Source organism: Aotus nancymaae, unplaced genomic scaffold (assembly GCF_030222135.1).
Source record: "Aotus nancymaae isolate 86718 unplaced genomic scaffold, 86718_ANA_hifiasm-v0.15.2.pri h1tg000018l, whole genome shotgun sequence".
Lineage (NCBI taxonomy): Eukaryota > Metazoa > Chordata > Mammalia > Primates > Aotidae > Aotus > Aotus nancymaae.
This window is the reverse complement of record NW_026988430.1, coordinates 18,311,637-18,327,834: the sequence shown is the minus strand read 5'-3', so window position 1 is coordinate 18,327,834 and position 16,198 is coordinate 18,311,637. Positions and strand designations below refer to the sequence as shown.

Sequence of the window (16,198 nt, the reverse complement as noted above, 5' to 3'; positions counted from 1 at the left end):
TGTGAGCGTCTGCGAGCGTAGTCTCGCGGGCGAGTGACGTCATCGAGGCGAGAGAGGCGGGGCGGTGGACGGTGGGCGGGAGGCTGCCAACGGTTTTGAGCTTAGAGGGAGGCGCGAGACGGGGGATCTCAGGGGAGGAGGTCAATCGCTTGCTCCCCACTTTGGCAAATTGTGGGCTGAGAACTGGAAGTGTGGAGAGCAGTGGGGACCAGATGGTCTTCGGGGCAGAGGATCTTAGGCTAGGCTTGAGGGCAGCGTGCTTTTTAGGGACGACTAAGGGCGTGACTCAGGGTTCACAAGATTTCTTTTGGGGTAGTCGGGAGGGAGAGAGTCTAGGGAGCGAAGCTTGCTATGGCTTTCTTGCTAGGAGGGGTCGGAGGGAAAGTACAAGGAAGCTGACCTTGGGTAGAACGGGTGAAGGGGTGGGGGAGCGTGAGGTTCCTGCCTCTCTTGAGATTGGAGCCAGTTGAGGGACAAGTAGGGCAGCGGGACAGAAATTGGGCCCCTAGGGGATTTGGGTCCGTTTCCTTTGGGACGTTTTGGGTTTGAGAACTTAAGAGCTCAGTTGACTGGGGATAGCCTGTGCCGGAGTTGATCTGCTGCTTCCAGCACTGGTAGTTGGGAAGAGGAGCTTCAGCGGTGCCGTTGTCCCACAGTAGGTCGTCTGTCCGCACCCCCTCTGCGCTACACCCTCTTAACACTATTCCCAGAAGCTGGGGAAAGGGATGCTTTGGCCCAGTCCCATGGCCCCTGGAGCTGGTGGAAACCTTTCCTCTAACCAGAAAGCCTCGATACCCTTAATTCACCAAGGATCCTTGGCGTGGAGTCTTCCTCCCTTCTCCCAAATCTTTCTCCGTGAACTTTTCCTCCTGGACTTTGCTAAAGCAGAACCTCCCAGCTCTCTGCTGTCTCCGGTCGTCTCTTCCCTGTGTTCATGGCAACATCAGCTGCCAGCACCAGTTCACCCCTCGGGGCGGAGGATCTCCTGAGTGATTCATCAGAACCCCCTGGGCTCAACCAAGTGTCCTCTGAAGTGACCTCCCAGCTCTATGCTTCTTTGCGCCTCAGCCGGCAGGCGGAGGCCACAGCCCGAGCCCAGCTGTATTTACCCTCCACCTCCCCACCTCGTGAGGCGTTAGACGGCTTAGCCCAAGAATTGAGTCGAAGCTTGTCAGTCGGATTGGAAAACAACTTAAAGAAAAAGGTGAGGAAAGTGTGTCTTGGGGACCACTGGAGCACTAGACACCAGAGAGGCTAAGGATTGGGGTGGGGTTTTTTTCTTTTTTAAAGCTTTAATGAGATTTGAACTCTTAATGTTGGATTTTTTTTTTTTTTTTTTTTTTTTTTGAGACGGAGTCTCACTCTGTCACCCAGGCTGGAGTGCAGTGGTGTGATCTAGGCTCACTGCAATCTCTGTCTCCCAGGTTCAAGTGATTCTTCTGCCTTAGCCTCCTGAGCAGATGGGACTAAAGGTGCGAACCCCCATCCCCGGCTAATTTTTGTATTTTTAGTAGAGATGGTGTTTCACCATATTGGTCAGGCTAGTCTCGAACTCCAGACCTTGTGATCTGTCTGCCTTGGCCTCCCAAAGTGCTGGGATTACAAGCATGAGCCACCGCCCTCAGCCCCTTCATATTCCTTTTAACTATATAGGCAGTCATGCTTATGAGGGAGGGAGTGACCTGGGACACCATAATTTGAAAATTACGAAACTTCCTAGTGTTTTTTGTGAGACATCTCTGCTCCAAGTAGATAGATCAAACCTATGAGGTAGGTTGGTGAGCTGTTCTCTGTGCACTGGGAATGGGTAAGGTTTCTTAATCCCAAGAGGGGAATAGGGACTTAGGATATCAATTCAGATCCTTCCAGCTCAACACTATTTTGATAGTATGGTTCAAACTTTGGCATGTACATCAAGACATAGTTTAGTCTATTACAACATGTTACAGAGAAGATAGTTATTAGTATTGTATAGAAAAGGTGTCATAGTCGGCCGGGCGCGGTGGCTCACGCTTTAATTGCAGCACTTTGGGAGGCTGAGGTGGATGGATCATGAGGTCAGGAGTTCAAGACCAGCCTGGCCAAGATTGTGAAACCCCGTCTCTACTAAAAAAAATACAAAAAATTAGCTAGGCATGATGGCATGCACCTGTAATCCCAGCTACTTGGGAAGCTGAGGCAGAGAATTGCCTGAATCTGGGAGGCGGAGGTTGGAGTAAGCCGAGATTGCACTGCTGCACTCCAGCCAGGGCAACAGAGCGAGACTCCATCTCCAAAGAAAAGAAAAGATGTCATAGTCAATTTGCAGACTGGTTAGGTCTTCCAGAGTCTGAAAATGATTGCCACAAGCCACACAGTCCTTAGATTTGTTCTTGAATTGGCAAGAATCACCACAACTCTTGTCTTACACCTCCCTGATTTATTTATTTACACTGTCTTTCTGGCTTCTGTAGTATTTGAGTTTCTGACTCACAGTTAGGACATCCCTTATTGGATCTGTTTGGTTTTTCTTCTTTTCCAAAGTGCTGGAGTAAAAATTCTGCCCCGGCAGTAAGTAGGAGACAGACAACACAGATGGCATCTGATTTCCATGTGGCTTTTTTCTAGGATGGTTCTAAGCATATCTTTGAGATGGAAAGTGTTCGGGGTCAGCTCCAGACCATGCTCCAAACCTCACGTGATACAGCCTATCGTGAGTAAACCCCTTCCTTAGAACTATGAAGGAGAACCTAGATATAAGGGGTGAGAGAAAGTGGACAGAGGAACCTGTAATCCTGGGAAAACCTCTGTCCAAGAGATTTCAGGAGAAAAGGCTTCTGTTCTTTGGGAGAGGGGGTGAAGGAGCGAGGGAACTGGAAAGGAAGGCCTTCAGGTGGCCCCTGTTTTGGTCATTACCTGACCCTGGCTTTGGGGTCCCTCTGGCTGCCTGCAGGGGATCCCCTCATTCCTGGCACTGGCTCAGAGAGACGGGAAGAGGACTCCTTTGACAGTGATAGCACAGCCACCTTGCTCAAGTGAGTTCTCCTTGGGGTTCTCCGCCAGCTTGCTTGCTTACTTGGAAATCCAAATGTTTTGCTCCTTATTTCTCTCGTTATTGCTGTTGTACCTCTCAAGAACCCAAGAGACTTAACACTTAGCTTTCAGTTTTCATCCTTTTTCTCCTGTCTCCCACCCTGTTTGCTCCTTCAGGAACACGGACATTTGCTGCCTCGTACCTGGTTTTTCTCTTAACCTCCAGTCATTCTTCCCCTTAGGAGAGTTAGCTTGTTTCTGCTGAAACCTTTAAGTGAATCACAAACGTGTGTTATTTATGGAGCTATGGTTATATAGCTTTATGACTTTGGGCAAGTCTCTTGCCCTCTCTGGGTCTCAGTTTCCTTATTTGTAAAACATCACAGTTAGACAAATGGATTCCAAAAGCTTTCCCAACCCTAACATTCTCTACCTGATTTGCTCAGCACCCGGCCCCTGCAAGACTTGTCTCCATCTAGCTCAGCCCAAGCCCTGGAGGAGCTGTTTCCCCGCTATACCAGCCTTCGGCCAGGGCCTCCACTCAACCCCCCAGATTGTCAGGGGCTGAGAGATGCATTGGATTCAGAGCATACCCGCCGCAAGGTAAGATGCAAAGGCTTCCTTTTGAAAGCAGCAAAGATTAGAAAGAGGGAACCCGAGTGCAAGGGCTGAGGGTTAAGAGCCTGAAAGCTGGAACTTTGCTCAAATGTTTTTCTGGGGAGGCCTTTTTTGACCATCCGTCTTATCATCTTCCCTCTAAGCAGTCAGTCAGATCACCTTCTTATTTCCTTCATATAGCTTATCGCTCTGATAGATCTCATTTTTTTCTTCCCTTTAAAATCTAAAATCCATGAGGGTCAGAATGTTGTCTTATCTTAGTACTGGCTGCCTGAGGTCTAGAATATACCTAACACAGAAACACTCTGTAAGTGTTTGTTGAATGGACACAAACTCTGCTAGCTTGTGCACAGGATTTACAACTACTGATGATATACTGAGCTTTAGCTCTGTGAGCCTCTGCCTTAACATCTGAAGGGGACAGAGAAATAGACAAAGCATAGGAAAAGTCAAAATCATTGGTTGCCATTTTTGGAAGTATCTCTTTCTCTCTCTCTCTCTTTTTTTTTTTTTTTTTTAATATTCTAACCAGTGTCACGTGACACTTTTTTTTTTTTTGAGACAGAGTCTTGCTCTGTCGTGATCTCAGTTCACTGCAACCTCTACCTCCCAGGTTCAAGCGATTCTCCTGCCTCAGTCTCCCCAGTAGCTGGGATTACAGGCGCGCTCCACCATGCCTGACTAATTTTTGTGTTTTTACTAGAGACAGGGTTTCACCATGTTGGCCGGGCTGGTCTTAAACTCCTGACCACATGATCTCCCATCCTCCCAAAGTGCTGGGATTACAGTCGTGAGCTACTGCACCAGGCCTTCTTTCTCTATTTTAAATTCCTGGGGCATGAATGAAAGGCTTTCCCCTTTATCCTTGCTATGTTTACTCATTGTGTCCAGTGAGCTTCTCAAAGTAGGAGTAACTTTGCACATTTTGCTGTGTGGGCTGCTGCACCTCTGCCAAAAGGTTTATGGAATTTTTACTCAGGAGATCCAGGAAAAGGAGAAGCCTGGAATCTAAGCACTTACCTCCTGAAAAGGTAGAGAAACGTGTTGGAGATCTTGAGCTTCAGGGTTCTTGCTTCAGAATTTTCCTGATTCTCCCTCTCCAAACCTATTCTGTTCTTGGGACCCAGGCTTCTTGGCTCCAGCCCATTCCCCCATAGAGGAGCTGGCAAGTGTGGTGCTGTGGTCATACAAAAGATGGGCAACACCCAGACATCTCACCCTTTTCCCCAGCATTGTGAGCGCCATATTCAGAGCCTGCAGACCCGAGTGTTAGAGCTACAGCAACAATTAGCCGTGGCTGTGGCTGCCGACCGCAAGAAAGATATCATGATTGAACAACTGGACAAGGTGCCAGGGTAGCAAAATATGGGTGGGTCTCTCCATGAAGAGCATTAAGGAATAATAAATAGGGGGGTGGCCAACCGATGTTTCTTGGTGCATGCTGAGAGCTGGGCAAGAGGTTGGTTTGCTGATTGTTGGGAGAAGATGGCTGTTGACCCTGCCCCTGTGGGTAGAAAGAGAGCGAAAAAGTTATTTTGAAATTCCATCTTACTTGCCCTACCTGAGACCCTGGCCCGTGTGGTGGAGGGCTGGAACCGGCATGAGGCTGAGCGGACAGAGGTTCTCAGGGGACTTCAAGAGGAACGCCAGGCAGCAGAGCTCACCAGAAGCAAGCAGCAGGAGGTGAGCACCCTGGAGTATATGGCATTAGAACCTGAGTCACAGATCTCTAGGTGGAAAGGGGCAGAAATAGCTCTAGAATTAGGGTTCCCAACAGATTGACCTCAATCTTGTTATAGCTGTCTTGAAATTTCTTCTCATCCCTCCATTCTTCTCCTTTAACTGTTTCTGCTGTCCAACTTGCATCATCAATGTCTTCTTAATTTTTCCCACACCATGTCGTCTTCTGCTTGGCCCCTCAGTCATTTAGTTAACTCTAAAGTTTCAAGTTTACATTGTCAATGCTTTATAAAATATAAAACACAGAGATTTCCCATGGTTCCTCTGCCCTGTATTCCTCTCTTCCTGAAAGACAGTAACCCGCCTGGAACAAAGCCTTTCTGAGGCCATGGAGGCCCTGAATCGTGAGCAGGAAAGTGCCAGACTGCAGCAACGGGAAAGAGAGACACTGGTGAGAAGACTGGACTGGGTTAATTCCACTGGAAGCTGACCTCAGATGATTTGCATGCCTCAGCCTCCCAAAGTGCTGGGATTATAGGCATAAGCCACTGCGCCTGACTGTGCCAGTCAACTATTGTGCTTTTGGGGTTTTTTGGTATATTTTTGAGATGGAGTCTTGCCCTGTCACCTAGGCTGGAGTGCAATGGTGCGATCTTGGCTCACTGCAACCTCTGCTTCCCAGGTTCAAGTGATTCTCCTACCTCAGCCTCCCAAGTAGCTGGGATCACAGGCACCCACCACCACACCCAACTAATTTTTATGTTTTTAGTAGAGACAGGATTTCACCATGTCGGACCAGGCTAATCTCTGAACTCCTGACCTCAGGTGATCCCCCTGCCTCGGCCTCCCAAAGTGCTGGGATTACAGGCATGAGCCATTAGTCCTGGCCTAATTATTGTGTTTTTAATGGGCATAATTCTCAGCAGGCACATTGTATGAGGTTCAGAGGGCAGACTGCTAGTCTCTTAAGGGCCTACTAAGGATCCTGGTTTTCTTCTGAATCTATAGGAAGAGGAAAGGCAAGCTCTGACCCTGAGCTTAGAGGTAGAGCAGCAGCGGTGCTGTGCCCTGCAGGAAGAGCGGGATGCAGCTCGGGCTGGGCAACTGAGTGAGCATCGAGCGTTGGAGGCTCTTCAGGCTGCCCTAGAAGAAGAACGGCAGACCTGGGCCCAGCAAGAACTCCAGCTTAAGGAACACTACCAGGTGCTGCAGATGGAGAGCCAGGCTCAGCTGGAAAGGGAGAAGGTAAAAGTGGCAGTTGGAAGAGTTGAGGAACTAGAGACTAGATGAAGGGCAAAATAATTGAATGGGATGGAATGTTAAAATAGGGGATGTACATAGGCAGGAGTGGAGAGAGCCATATGTGGAAGACAGGGTTGAGAGTGTGGGGCCAGCAGGAAGGGCTGGGGGTATTGAATACATGAAAGGCCAAAGAGTGAAATTAAACAGTGATGGGGAAATAAGACAAATGGGAGGAGAGGGGAAGCTTGGGCTTTAGGGCTTCGGAGGATAACTTGGGGAGTAGAGGTAACTAGGAGATAGGAAATGAGGTATGTACTTATGTTTAATTTGTCTTTCATAGGAGAAGGGTCAGAGGGAAGCCCAGGCAGCACGGGAAACCCAGCACCAGTTGGTATTGGTGCAGTCTGAGGTGCGGCGGTTGGAAGGAGAGCTGGACACGGCTCGGAGAGAGAGAGATGCCCTGCAGCTGGAAATGAGCTTGGTGCAGGTCAGAAGGCAGAGGGTTCTGGAGGGTTTTTCTGAGAGCAGTAGATCTGAGGCCAAGGGACCTCGCAGGAGTTGTGGCAGACACTCCTATTTCAGGTATTTGGGGTTTAATTCCATTAACAGTTTCTATGTAGTATGGGTGGTTTTCTGTCCTAAACTCAGAGCCATTTCTCACTGAGTGACCATTTCCCACAATGTGTCAGACTGATCTAGTGTTACTTTTAGGATTAAATGGATTTTAATTTATTAAAGATACCTAATGTTATTTTAAGAGATGACACCACACTTAGTAGGTTGACAGAGCAGGTGGAAGCATTTGTTGGAGACTGGATTCCAATGGTAACAGTATGCTTTGTAACTCTCATTACTTCAGTCACTTGTTTTAATTTCTCTGAGTAGGTCAGGGACCAAGGAGGGCAATGATTGTTTAATTTACTTATGAAACTTCCATAACAGCACATGGCCTGGCACAGAATTGGACTAGAAAATTGTCAGATATAATTACACTTTGAAAAACACTTTCCATCTAGCTAGCACATTGAATTTTAAATTCAAACTAGTCAGACTCTTGCCATGGAATAGAGCAGGGGTTGGTGAACTTTTTCTGTAAAGGGCCAGACAGTAAATATTTTTAGCTTTGTGGGTTGTATGGTCTCAGTTGCAACTACCCAACTCTGCTATTATACCACAAAAGTAGCTGAAACTGTACATAAACAAATGGGCACAGCTGTATTCCAGTATAACTTATATAAACAGGCAATGGAAGCCTGAATTGGGCTGTAGTTTCTGATCTCTAGAATAGGGGAAAGAATTGGAGAGAGCTGTGTTCCAGCCCACGGTGGAGACACAGCGTTGAAGAGGAAAGAGTACTGCATTAGGACTTAGGGCACTCAGTTCTACTTTTAGCTGGTATTTTGACCTTTGTGGGCCTCTGTTTTTATGTATAAAACGTGTGTTAAGGACAAATTGGTGAATTTTCCAGATGCAAGCCAGTCTGAGAGGCTATGTTCCTTATAAATGGTTAACTTAAGGAAGTACCCAATTACTAGGTCAGTGAGGCCAGCATTTGAGAAACACACTCCTTTGGTCTGGTGTGGTGGCTAACACCTGTAATCCCAGCACTGTGGGAGGCCAAGGCGGATGGATCACTTGAGCCCAGGAGTTTGAGATCAGCCTGGCCAACATGGTGAAACCGCCTCTCTCCTAAAAATACAAAAATTAGCTGAGTGTGGTGGCATGCACCTGTAGTCCTGGCTACTCAGGAGGCTGAGGTAGGAGAGTCGCTTGAACCCTTAAGGTGGAGGTTGCAGTGAGGTGAGATTGTGCCCTTGCACTCCAGCCTGGGCAACAGAATGAGACTCCATCTCAAAAAAAAAAAAAAAAAAATTGACCTAGGGTGTCAGCTGTAACAATGAGATCATATTCAATAAAGACTAAGAAAGCAGCCAGGTGTGGTGGCTCATGCCAGTAATCCCAGCACTTTGAGAGGCCAAGACGAGCAGATTGCTTGAGCCCAGGAGTTCAAGACCATCCTGGGCGTAACATGGCAAAACCTAAACTCTGCTGAAAATACAAAAAATTAATTGGGTATAGTGGTGTGCACCTGTAGTCCTGGCTACTTGGGAGGCTGAGGTGGGAGGATCAACTGAGCCCTGGAAGTGGAGGCTGCAATGAGCTGTGATCACGCCTCTGCACTCCAGCCTGGGTGACAGGAGCGAGACCCAGTCTCAAAAAAAAAAAAAGGACTAAGAAAGGGCCAGGTGTGGTGGCTCATGCCTGTAATCCCAGCATTTTGGGAGGCTAAAGTGGGAGGATTACTTGAGTCCAAGAGTTTGAGACCAGCCTGGGCAACATAATGAGACCCAACCTCTACAAAAAAAACAAAAAGATTAGCTGGGCGTAGTGGCACAAGTTTGTAGTGCCAGCTACTCTGAAGGCTGAGGAGGGAGGATTACTGGAGTCTGGGAGGTCAAGACTGCAATGAGCCATGATCGTGCCACTGCACTTTAGCCTGAGCAACAGCGCAAGACCCTGTCTAAAAGCAGGTGCTGAGAAAATAACCGCTATTTGGATTTAGAAATTGAGTTCTTTGCAGTAAAGTACTATACATGGAAATCAGATTTTAGTGAGTTGAAGAAGGACTATGGGTGAGAAAATAGAGACACTTATAGGCTGACTGCTTAAGGAGGAAGAGGCACTGACATTTATTGAATGCCTACTGGCTTTCAGGTTCTGTACTCAGGGTATGTTATCTCAGACATATAGAATGAATTTGATTGCTCTAGTGAACATTTATTTTAGCTAAGAAATTTATGTCTTTCACCTAAAGTCATTTTCACTTTGATGTATTTTTTTTCTACTTTTTTTATTTTTATTTTTTCTCCCCTCCCCTCCCTCCTCACTTTGATGTATTTTAAGGTGTGAATATCTCATGGTTTAATAAGGAAAGGGAACCTCTTTCACTCTTTCATTCACACAAGAATGAAGGCAAAATTCTTGTTCTTCATCTCCTATGAGGGGGAAAGTTGGTACTGGATTTTGTCTACATTATATCCTCCATCCTCTTCTAAGTCCAAACAGATTTGAGCTGACCATTATCCCACCTTCTTCACTCCCAGGCCCGGTATGAAAGCCAGCGGATCCAGATGGAGTCAGAGCTGGCTGTGCAGCTGGAGCAGCGGGTGACAGAGCGGCTGGCGCAGGCTCAGGAGAGCAGCCTACGGCAAGCAGCCTCCCTCAGGGAACAGCACAGGTACATGGGACTCACTGGGTATCACTTCTCCCAGCCACAGCAGGAAGTTGTCCTGAATCGTTGTCCAGGCCCATGTTCTCTTTGCCATTGTCCAGCACTGTGGCTTCCAGGGTGCGCTAACTCCTATCAGCCAAGCCCTGAATCTGTCTTGGGAGGGCTGCCTTCATGCGTTCACGGAAAGCCAGAAGTGCCTGGGAATTTTCATCCCATAGGGCATAGCCCTTAACCAAGAACTGATGGGTGTAGAATGATAGATGGTCCACTCCCTTGCTGGACCATGCTGATGTATGACCTGCGCTGTCTCCAGAGCTGCTCTGTGGGACTGAGCCTCTTCCCAGCCCGGCCTCACTTCTCCTCACCCCCATTCTGCTGCCAAGATTTCCTGGAAATGCTTCTGAAATAAGTTTCTTTATTTAAGTCTCTACTTCTGAGGAACCCATCCTAAGCCTCTAGCTTTGTCCTTGTCTCTTCCTGTGCCATGGCCAGACTGGCTGACTGGCTATCTGGGTCACTGTCACATGCACACATGATGTCTTTTTCTCAGTTGGTCACTTCTGTCTCCAGTCTCAGGCCTCTTTTCCTACCTATGCCCTTTAGGAAGCAGCTGCAGGACCTCAGCGGACAGCACCAGCAGGAGCTGGCCAGTCAGCTGGCTCAGTTCAAGGTGGAAATGGCAGAACGAGAGGAACGGCAGCAGCAGGTGGCTGAGGACTACGAGCTCAGGTACTGGTCTCCCGAGTGCCCCTGTCAGGCCCCAGCCCCTTTCCCATGGGTAGAGCCCAAACTGGGAACGGTAAGGAGCTGCTCCCTTGGTTGATCTGTCTCCACTATATGGGCCCCAGGTCCTTTCAGAATGTCTGATATTCCCCTCTGGCTCTTTATAGCCTCCAAGTCTCTTCTTCCTTAAAGGCCCTGAGTCACCTCTCCTTTCTTTTCTTCAGACTGGCCCGTGAGCAAGCACGAGTATGTGAACTTCAGAGTGGGAACCAACAGCTGGAGGAGCAGCGGGCGGAGCTGGTGGAACGACTGCAGGCCATGCTGCAGGCCCACTGGGATGAGGCCACTCAGCTGCTCAGCACCACTCTCCCGCTGCCCAACCCGCCAGTAGGCATTGCCCCTTGAGCTAAGCTTCTCATTTGTGTTCTATTTTTATTTTTATTTTTGAGATAGGGTCTCACTCTTGCTCAGGCTGGAGTGTACTGGTGCGATCATGGCTCACTGCAGCCTCGAACTCCTATGCTCAAGTGATCCTCCCACCTCTGACTCCCAAAGTGCTGGGATTCCAGGCATGAGCTACCATGCCCAGCAAGAATTGTGTTCTAGATTCCTTCTTTGGAAATCTAGCTCCCTCCCAAGGGAAGTACTAAGTTCAGCTCCCAAGGCCTACATCGGGGGAAAAAAAATCAGTGGACTTTTCCAAATAATAACTGCCTCAGCAAAATAAATCCTTTTTTCCATGGCCATAGCTTACTGGCATAACTCTTGTCTCCCAGTCCCAAGAGGTGACAAAATGTGGTACTAGTTTTGTGGAGGGATGGCTGAATTAATTATGAGGGAAAGGGCCAAAAATTGTTCCCAAGTCCTGCCCCAGAGTAGAGTAGGAAGTCTCACTTCCTAGCCCTTCATATATTGATACTTCCTACTTTTCATTATGAAATTCTAGCCAGGTGTGGTGGTGCACCTGTAATCTCAGCTATATGGGAGGCTAAAGCAGAAAGATCACTTGACCTCAGGAGTTCAAGACCAGCCTAGGCAACATAGTGAGACCTCATCTCAAAAAAAGAAAAAGAAGAAAAACTTATGACATTTTAATTTTAATTTTGTTTATTTAAATATTTATTATTTATGTGTTTATTTGAGACAAGGTCTCACTCTGTTGCCCAGGCTGGGCTCAAGCAATCTTCCCTCCTCAGCTTCCTGAGTAGCTGGGACTACAGGCATGTGACACTGCCTCCAGCTAATTTTTAAAATTTTTGTAGAGATGGAGTCTCTCCATGTTGCCAGGGCTGGTCTCAAATGTCTAGCTTCAAACGATTCTCCCACCTCAGTCTCCCAAAGTGTTGGGATTACAGGTGTGAGCCACTGCAGCTAGAAATTTATAATCTTATTAAAATGTTTGTACCATGTTTTATCTCTTTAAACCTATGCTTTGACCCTTTTTTCTGCCTCTCTCCTGGTCAGATTCCTCCTGCTGGACCTTCCAGCCCTGGGCCTCAGGAGCCGGAGAAGGAGGAGAGGAGGGTCGGGACTATGGCTCCTGCGGCCGTGGCCCTGAAGCCTGTATTGCAGCAGAGTCGGGAAGCAAGGGACGAGCTACCTGGAGTGCCTCCTGTTCTTTGTAGTTCCTCCTCAGATCTCAGCCTCCTGTTGGGCCCCTCTTTTCAAAGCCAGCATTCTTTCCAACCCCTGGAACCCAAACCAGATGTCACTTCATCCACAGGTAACTGGGGACAGAAGTCACTGGGGTTCCCCTTCTGTGCATGAATTGGTTCCCTCTTCCATATCTTGCTTTCTGTCTGACACTTGAGCATTTAGTTTCCCAGATGTCTTTAGTGATCACAAGTTGCAAGAAGCAGAAATCTGTTCACGTTTGTCCAGATAAAGAGATTGAGATCTCATGGAAATGTGACATTGCTGGACTTAATGAGAACTGGAGTTGGGAACAGGGACACTATTGGGAACTGAGGCAGCTAGCTGGCCCTTCTCTGTGGTCCTGTGTAGTCTCCTAGGTCCACCTCTCCTGCACATCTACTCTTAGACTAGCATTCTCTCTCAGTCAAGGCTCTTGCCCCTCATAACTTCACTTTACACATGGGTTTGACCAGCTGTGACACTGACTCTAGCTGAGCCTCTAGACATTTATAGAGACATCGGTGTCTCAGTTTTTTAGGTCCAGTTTAAAGAGGCCATCTGACTGGATTGGCTAATTTTGGGTGTGGTGTCCACCCCTAGTTTAATGTCAGCTGTGATTTGAGTGGATAAGGGTCTTCTGTTGGTACAAACATGACAACCTAGGTTGAATTAAAAATGGGGGATGGGGCCAGATGCAATGGCTCACACCTGTAATCCTAGCACTTTAGGAGGCTGAGGTGGGAGGATGGCTTGATGCCAGGAGTTCCAGACCAGTCTGACCAATATAGTGAGATCTCATCTCTACAAAAAATTTAAAAAGCAGCTGGGTGTGGTGGCACACACTTGAATTTCCAGCTACTCAGGGAGGCTGAGACAGAAGGATTGCTTAAGCCAAGGAGTTTGGGGCTATAGTGAAGTAAGAAGGTGCCATTGTACTCCAGCCTGGGCCACACAGTAAGACTGTCTCAAAAAAAAAAAAGATTAGTTGTATCACAATTAAAATCTTTAAAATTATGTGATAATAATAAAAGAATGGGGGCATATTCTGGGGAAGAGATCAGAACATGTATCTTACTCATTTCCATTCTTCAAGGAGTTAGTGAGGATATTTAGAGTTTGAGTATCACAGCTTTCTTCTTCTGCCTATGTTTCTGTCTTAGAATTCAGCTGTGCCATCTCCCAGTCACCTCCAACCCTTCCCTCTCCAGTTCCTTTAAACCTCCATTTTCATCTTCTCCTAGCTGTGATGTTCCTCCAACGTTTAATAGGCCCCTTTCTTCTGAGTATTAGGTGAGTTGATTTGTGGAGGAGCCCCTTCCCCCTTGAACACATTTCCACCCACCCACACCTGTTTCCCTTTGTAGCTGGGGCCTTCTCTGCGCTCGGGGCCTTCCATCCAGATCATAGGGCAGAACGGCCATTCCCTGAGGAAGATCCTGGACCTGACGGGGAAAGCCTGGTAAAGCAAGGGCTGCCGCCTGCCCAACTGGAGGGCCTCAAGAATTTCTTGCACCAGGTAAGAGAGATTCCACCTAGACTAGCTCATTTTCTTCTTCCCTTTCTCCTTTCCTTTTTCTGCTCTAGAAATCCAGGACTCTGGCCTCATTCCCTGTTTATGACTAACTCTTTTTTTCTAGCTTTTTCTCTCTGATCCCTAGGCCTTTTTCTCTATCAGTTCCTGGGGAACTTGACTATCTTATTCACCCACAGTTGCTGGAGACAGTGCCCCAGAACAATGAGAACCCTTCTGTCGACCTGTTGCCGCCTAAGTCTGGTGAGTTCCAACTCTGAAGACAGTTGGGGCTGAGGCCTGGAAAAGATGGGAGTTGGTTATCTAGAATGAATTTTTAGGAGCTGGTAAAATGATAAAGCCTTATAAATACTGGGTGGTGGGACTTCCTTGACTCTTTGCCCATTTTCTGATTCTTGGCTCTCTTTCCTTTTGCTAGGTCCTCTGACTATCCCATCTTGGGGGGAAGCCCCTCAAGTGCCACGTCTTCCACCCCCTGTCCACAAAACCAAAGTTCCCTTAGCCATGGCGTCTAGTCTTTTCCGGGTCCATGAGCTTCCCTTCTCCCATTCACAAGGCAGTGGCCCCAGCAGTGGTTCCTCAGAGAGAGGTGAGCAGGTCCTGGTTTACTAGGGGAAGAAAGAGGGACAGTCCTGCATGTGGATCCAGTACAGGCACTTAAGGCCCTTCTGAATTCCTGGGGAAATGGGCTGAGGGCTAGGGAGAGGGGTCCTAGGATGAGGCCTGTGATTATTGATATCTCTCAGGTGGAGATGGGCTCACATTCCCAAGGCAGCTGATGGAGGTGTCTCAACTGTTGCGACTCTACCAGGCTCGGGGCTGGGGGGCTCTGCCTGCTGAGGATCTGCTGCTCTACCTGAAGAGGCTGGAACACAGCGGGTACAAGCCTGGGAGGAAGGAAAAAGGATTCGGAGGGTGGAAGCTGGATTATGCAGAGTGGAGTGGGTTTATTGTACACTGAATAGAATTGTTGTCCTTTTCTGGGGAGGAAAGTGAAGCATGAGATGTGGATCCACAGATACCCTCTTACTGCCCCACACTCTTCTTTTGTCTCTTCTTTCTGCTGCTGTTTTCTTCTAAACAAAAAAGTATTCTCTGGGTCTCTCTACCTTCGTTTTTCCCTCTTTACCCAACAGCTCAAAACTCAGCATCCTAGAATTTTGACTAGGTGGTATAACTCAATGTTTGTTTCTGCTAATGTCTCTGGTCATTTGATGCCCAGGTCTATCAAGTTTGTTCTTATTCTTAAGAGACAGAATCCCATATTGGGTAATCGGGGGGACAGAGCTCCCTATCCTCATACCTTTGATTTGTGTGGCAGGACTGATGGCCGAGGGGATAATGTCCCCAGAAGGAACACAGACTCCCGCTTGGGTGAGATCCCCCGGAAAGAGGTGAGGGAAAGTCAAGCAGGGATCAGGGGAGAAAAGGGCTCTCACTGACCAGTTCCTTCACTTCTGTGCACTCCCTGGCTGGCTGTGCTCTCATTGCCTGCCCCTTGCATTCCGTCCCTGCATTCTGTAGCATGGCCTTTCCTCCCTGTGGACTCGTCTGGCTCTCTCCACTTGCCTTTCCTCAGTGGGGTGGGGAATTGAGAGGATCTGATGCTGACTTCTTCCTTACTCTTCCATCAACTCTCAGATTCCCTCCCAGGCTGTCCCTCGCCGCCTTGCTACAGCCCCCAAGACTGAGAAACCTCCCGCACGGAAAAAAAGTGGGCACCCTGCCCCAGGTAGCATGAGGAGCCGGGGGGGAGTCTGGAGATGAACCCCCTACTCTCTCTCCTCTTCTTTCTTCTCTCATTGTTGTTATTTTAATAAATGTTCAGTAGTCTGTATCAGAGTCTCTGGCTCATAGGAACTTGGAAAATGGAGGTTTTGTAGGAAATCACTTTGTAAAGAAACCACATTTGGTTTGAGTATTTTTTTTATATGTTATGTGTTTATATGTCATTTCTGTGGGAAAAGACATGAATGCTTTGGAAGATGGTTTATGACAAGATTTTGGAAGTTGGAGCGGCTGAGATTCAGTGGGTAAAGGCTAAAACCTCAGAGCAATGAACTCTGGTTGGTAGTGGAATTATGGGTGATTCTTAGTTTTTTAATATATTTCTGTATTTTCCAAATTTTCTAAAACAAGTATATGTTACTTTAATAATCAGAAAAGACCCAAATTTTTCTTTCCTTTTTTGAGATGGAATTTCGCTCTTGTTGCTCAGGCTGGAGTGCAGTGGCATGATCTTGGCTCACTACAACCTCTGCCTCCTGGGTTCAAGTGATACTCCTGCCTTGGCCTCCTGAGTAGCTGGGATTACAGGCATGCATCACCACGCCCAGCTAATTTTGTGTTTTTAGTAGAGACGGGGTTTCTCCATGTTGGTCAGGCTGGTCTCGAACTCCCGACCTCAGGTGATCCATCCGCCTCAGCCTCCCAAAGTGCTGGGATTACAGGTGTGAGCCACCATGCCCGGCTAAGACCCATACTTTTAATAAGAGCAAGTTATTGTATAAAGAGTTTGAGTCAAA

General features: G+C 47.7%; 1 protein-coding gene across 7 annotated transcripts; it reads left to right on the top strand.

Moving 5' to 3' along the window:
- Positions 1 to 82: 82 nt before the first annotated feature.
- CNTROB (centrobin, centriole duplication and spindle assembly protein) lies at positions 83 to 15,508 on the top strand. 7 transcript variants are annotated; one of them, XM_012457525.3, is made up of 20 exons: positions 83 to 655; positions 889 to 1,204; positions 2,608 to 2,692; positions 2,933 to 3,014; positions 3,459 to 3,615; positions 4,861 to 4,977; positions 5,197 to 5,313; positions 5,663 to 5,761; positions 6,319 to 6,555; positions 6,893 to 7,039; positions 9,657 to 9,790; positions 10,388 to 10,513; positions 10,732 to 10,894; positions 11,972 to 12,230; positions 13,507 to 13,658; positions 13,853 to 13,916; positions 14,092 to 14,262; positions 14,420 to 14,552; positions 14,995 to 15,067; positions 15,315 to 15,508. In XM_012457525.3, exons 2-20 carry the CDS (start codon positions 935 to 937, stop codon positions 15,438 to 15,440), a joined length of 2,712 nt encoding a protein of 903 aa, XP_012312948.2. In that variant the 5' UTR covers positions 83 to 655; positions 889 to 934; the 3' UTR covers positions 15,441 to 15,508. The 7 variants fall into 7 exon arrangements, with proteins under 7 accessions (XP_012312948.2, XP_012312947.2, XP_012312950.2 ...); XM_012457524.3 differs by having other exon boundaries at positions 811 to 1,204; XM_012457528.3 differs by having other exon boundaries at positions 574 to 655; positions 1,129 to 1,204.
- The last annotated feature ends 690 nt before the right edge of the window (positions 15,509 to 16,198 follow it).

Coding starts and splice junctions, on each gene's coding strand:
- CNTROB (XM_012457525.3), top strand. CDS start 935: ATGGCAACATCAGCTGCCAGCACCAGTTCACCCCTCGGGGCGGAGGAT. Junction 4,978..5,196: donor TGATTGAACAACTGGACAAG/GTGCCAGGGTAG, acceptor GCCCTACCTGAG/ACCCTGGCCCGTGTGGTGGA. Junction 15,068..15,314: donor GTGAGATCCCCCGGAAAGAG/GTGAGGGAAAGT, acceptor ATCAACTCTCAG/ATTCCCTCCCAGGCTGTCCC.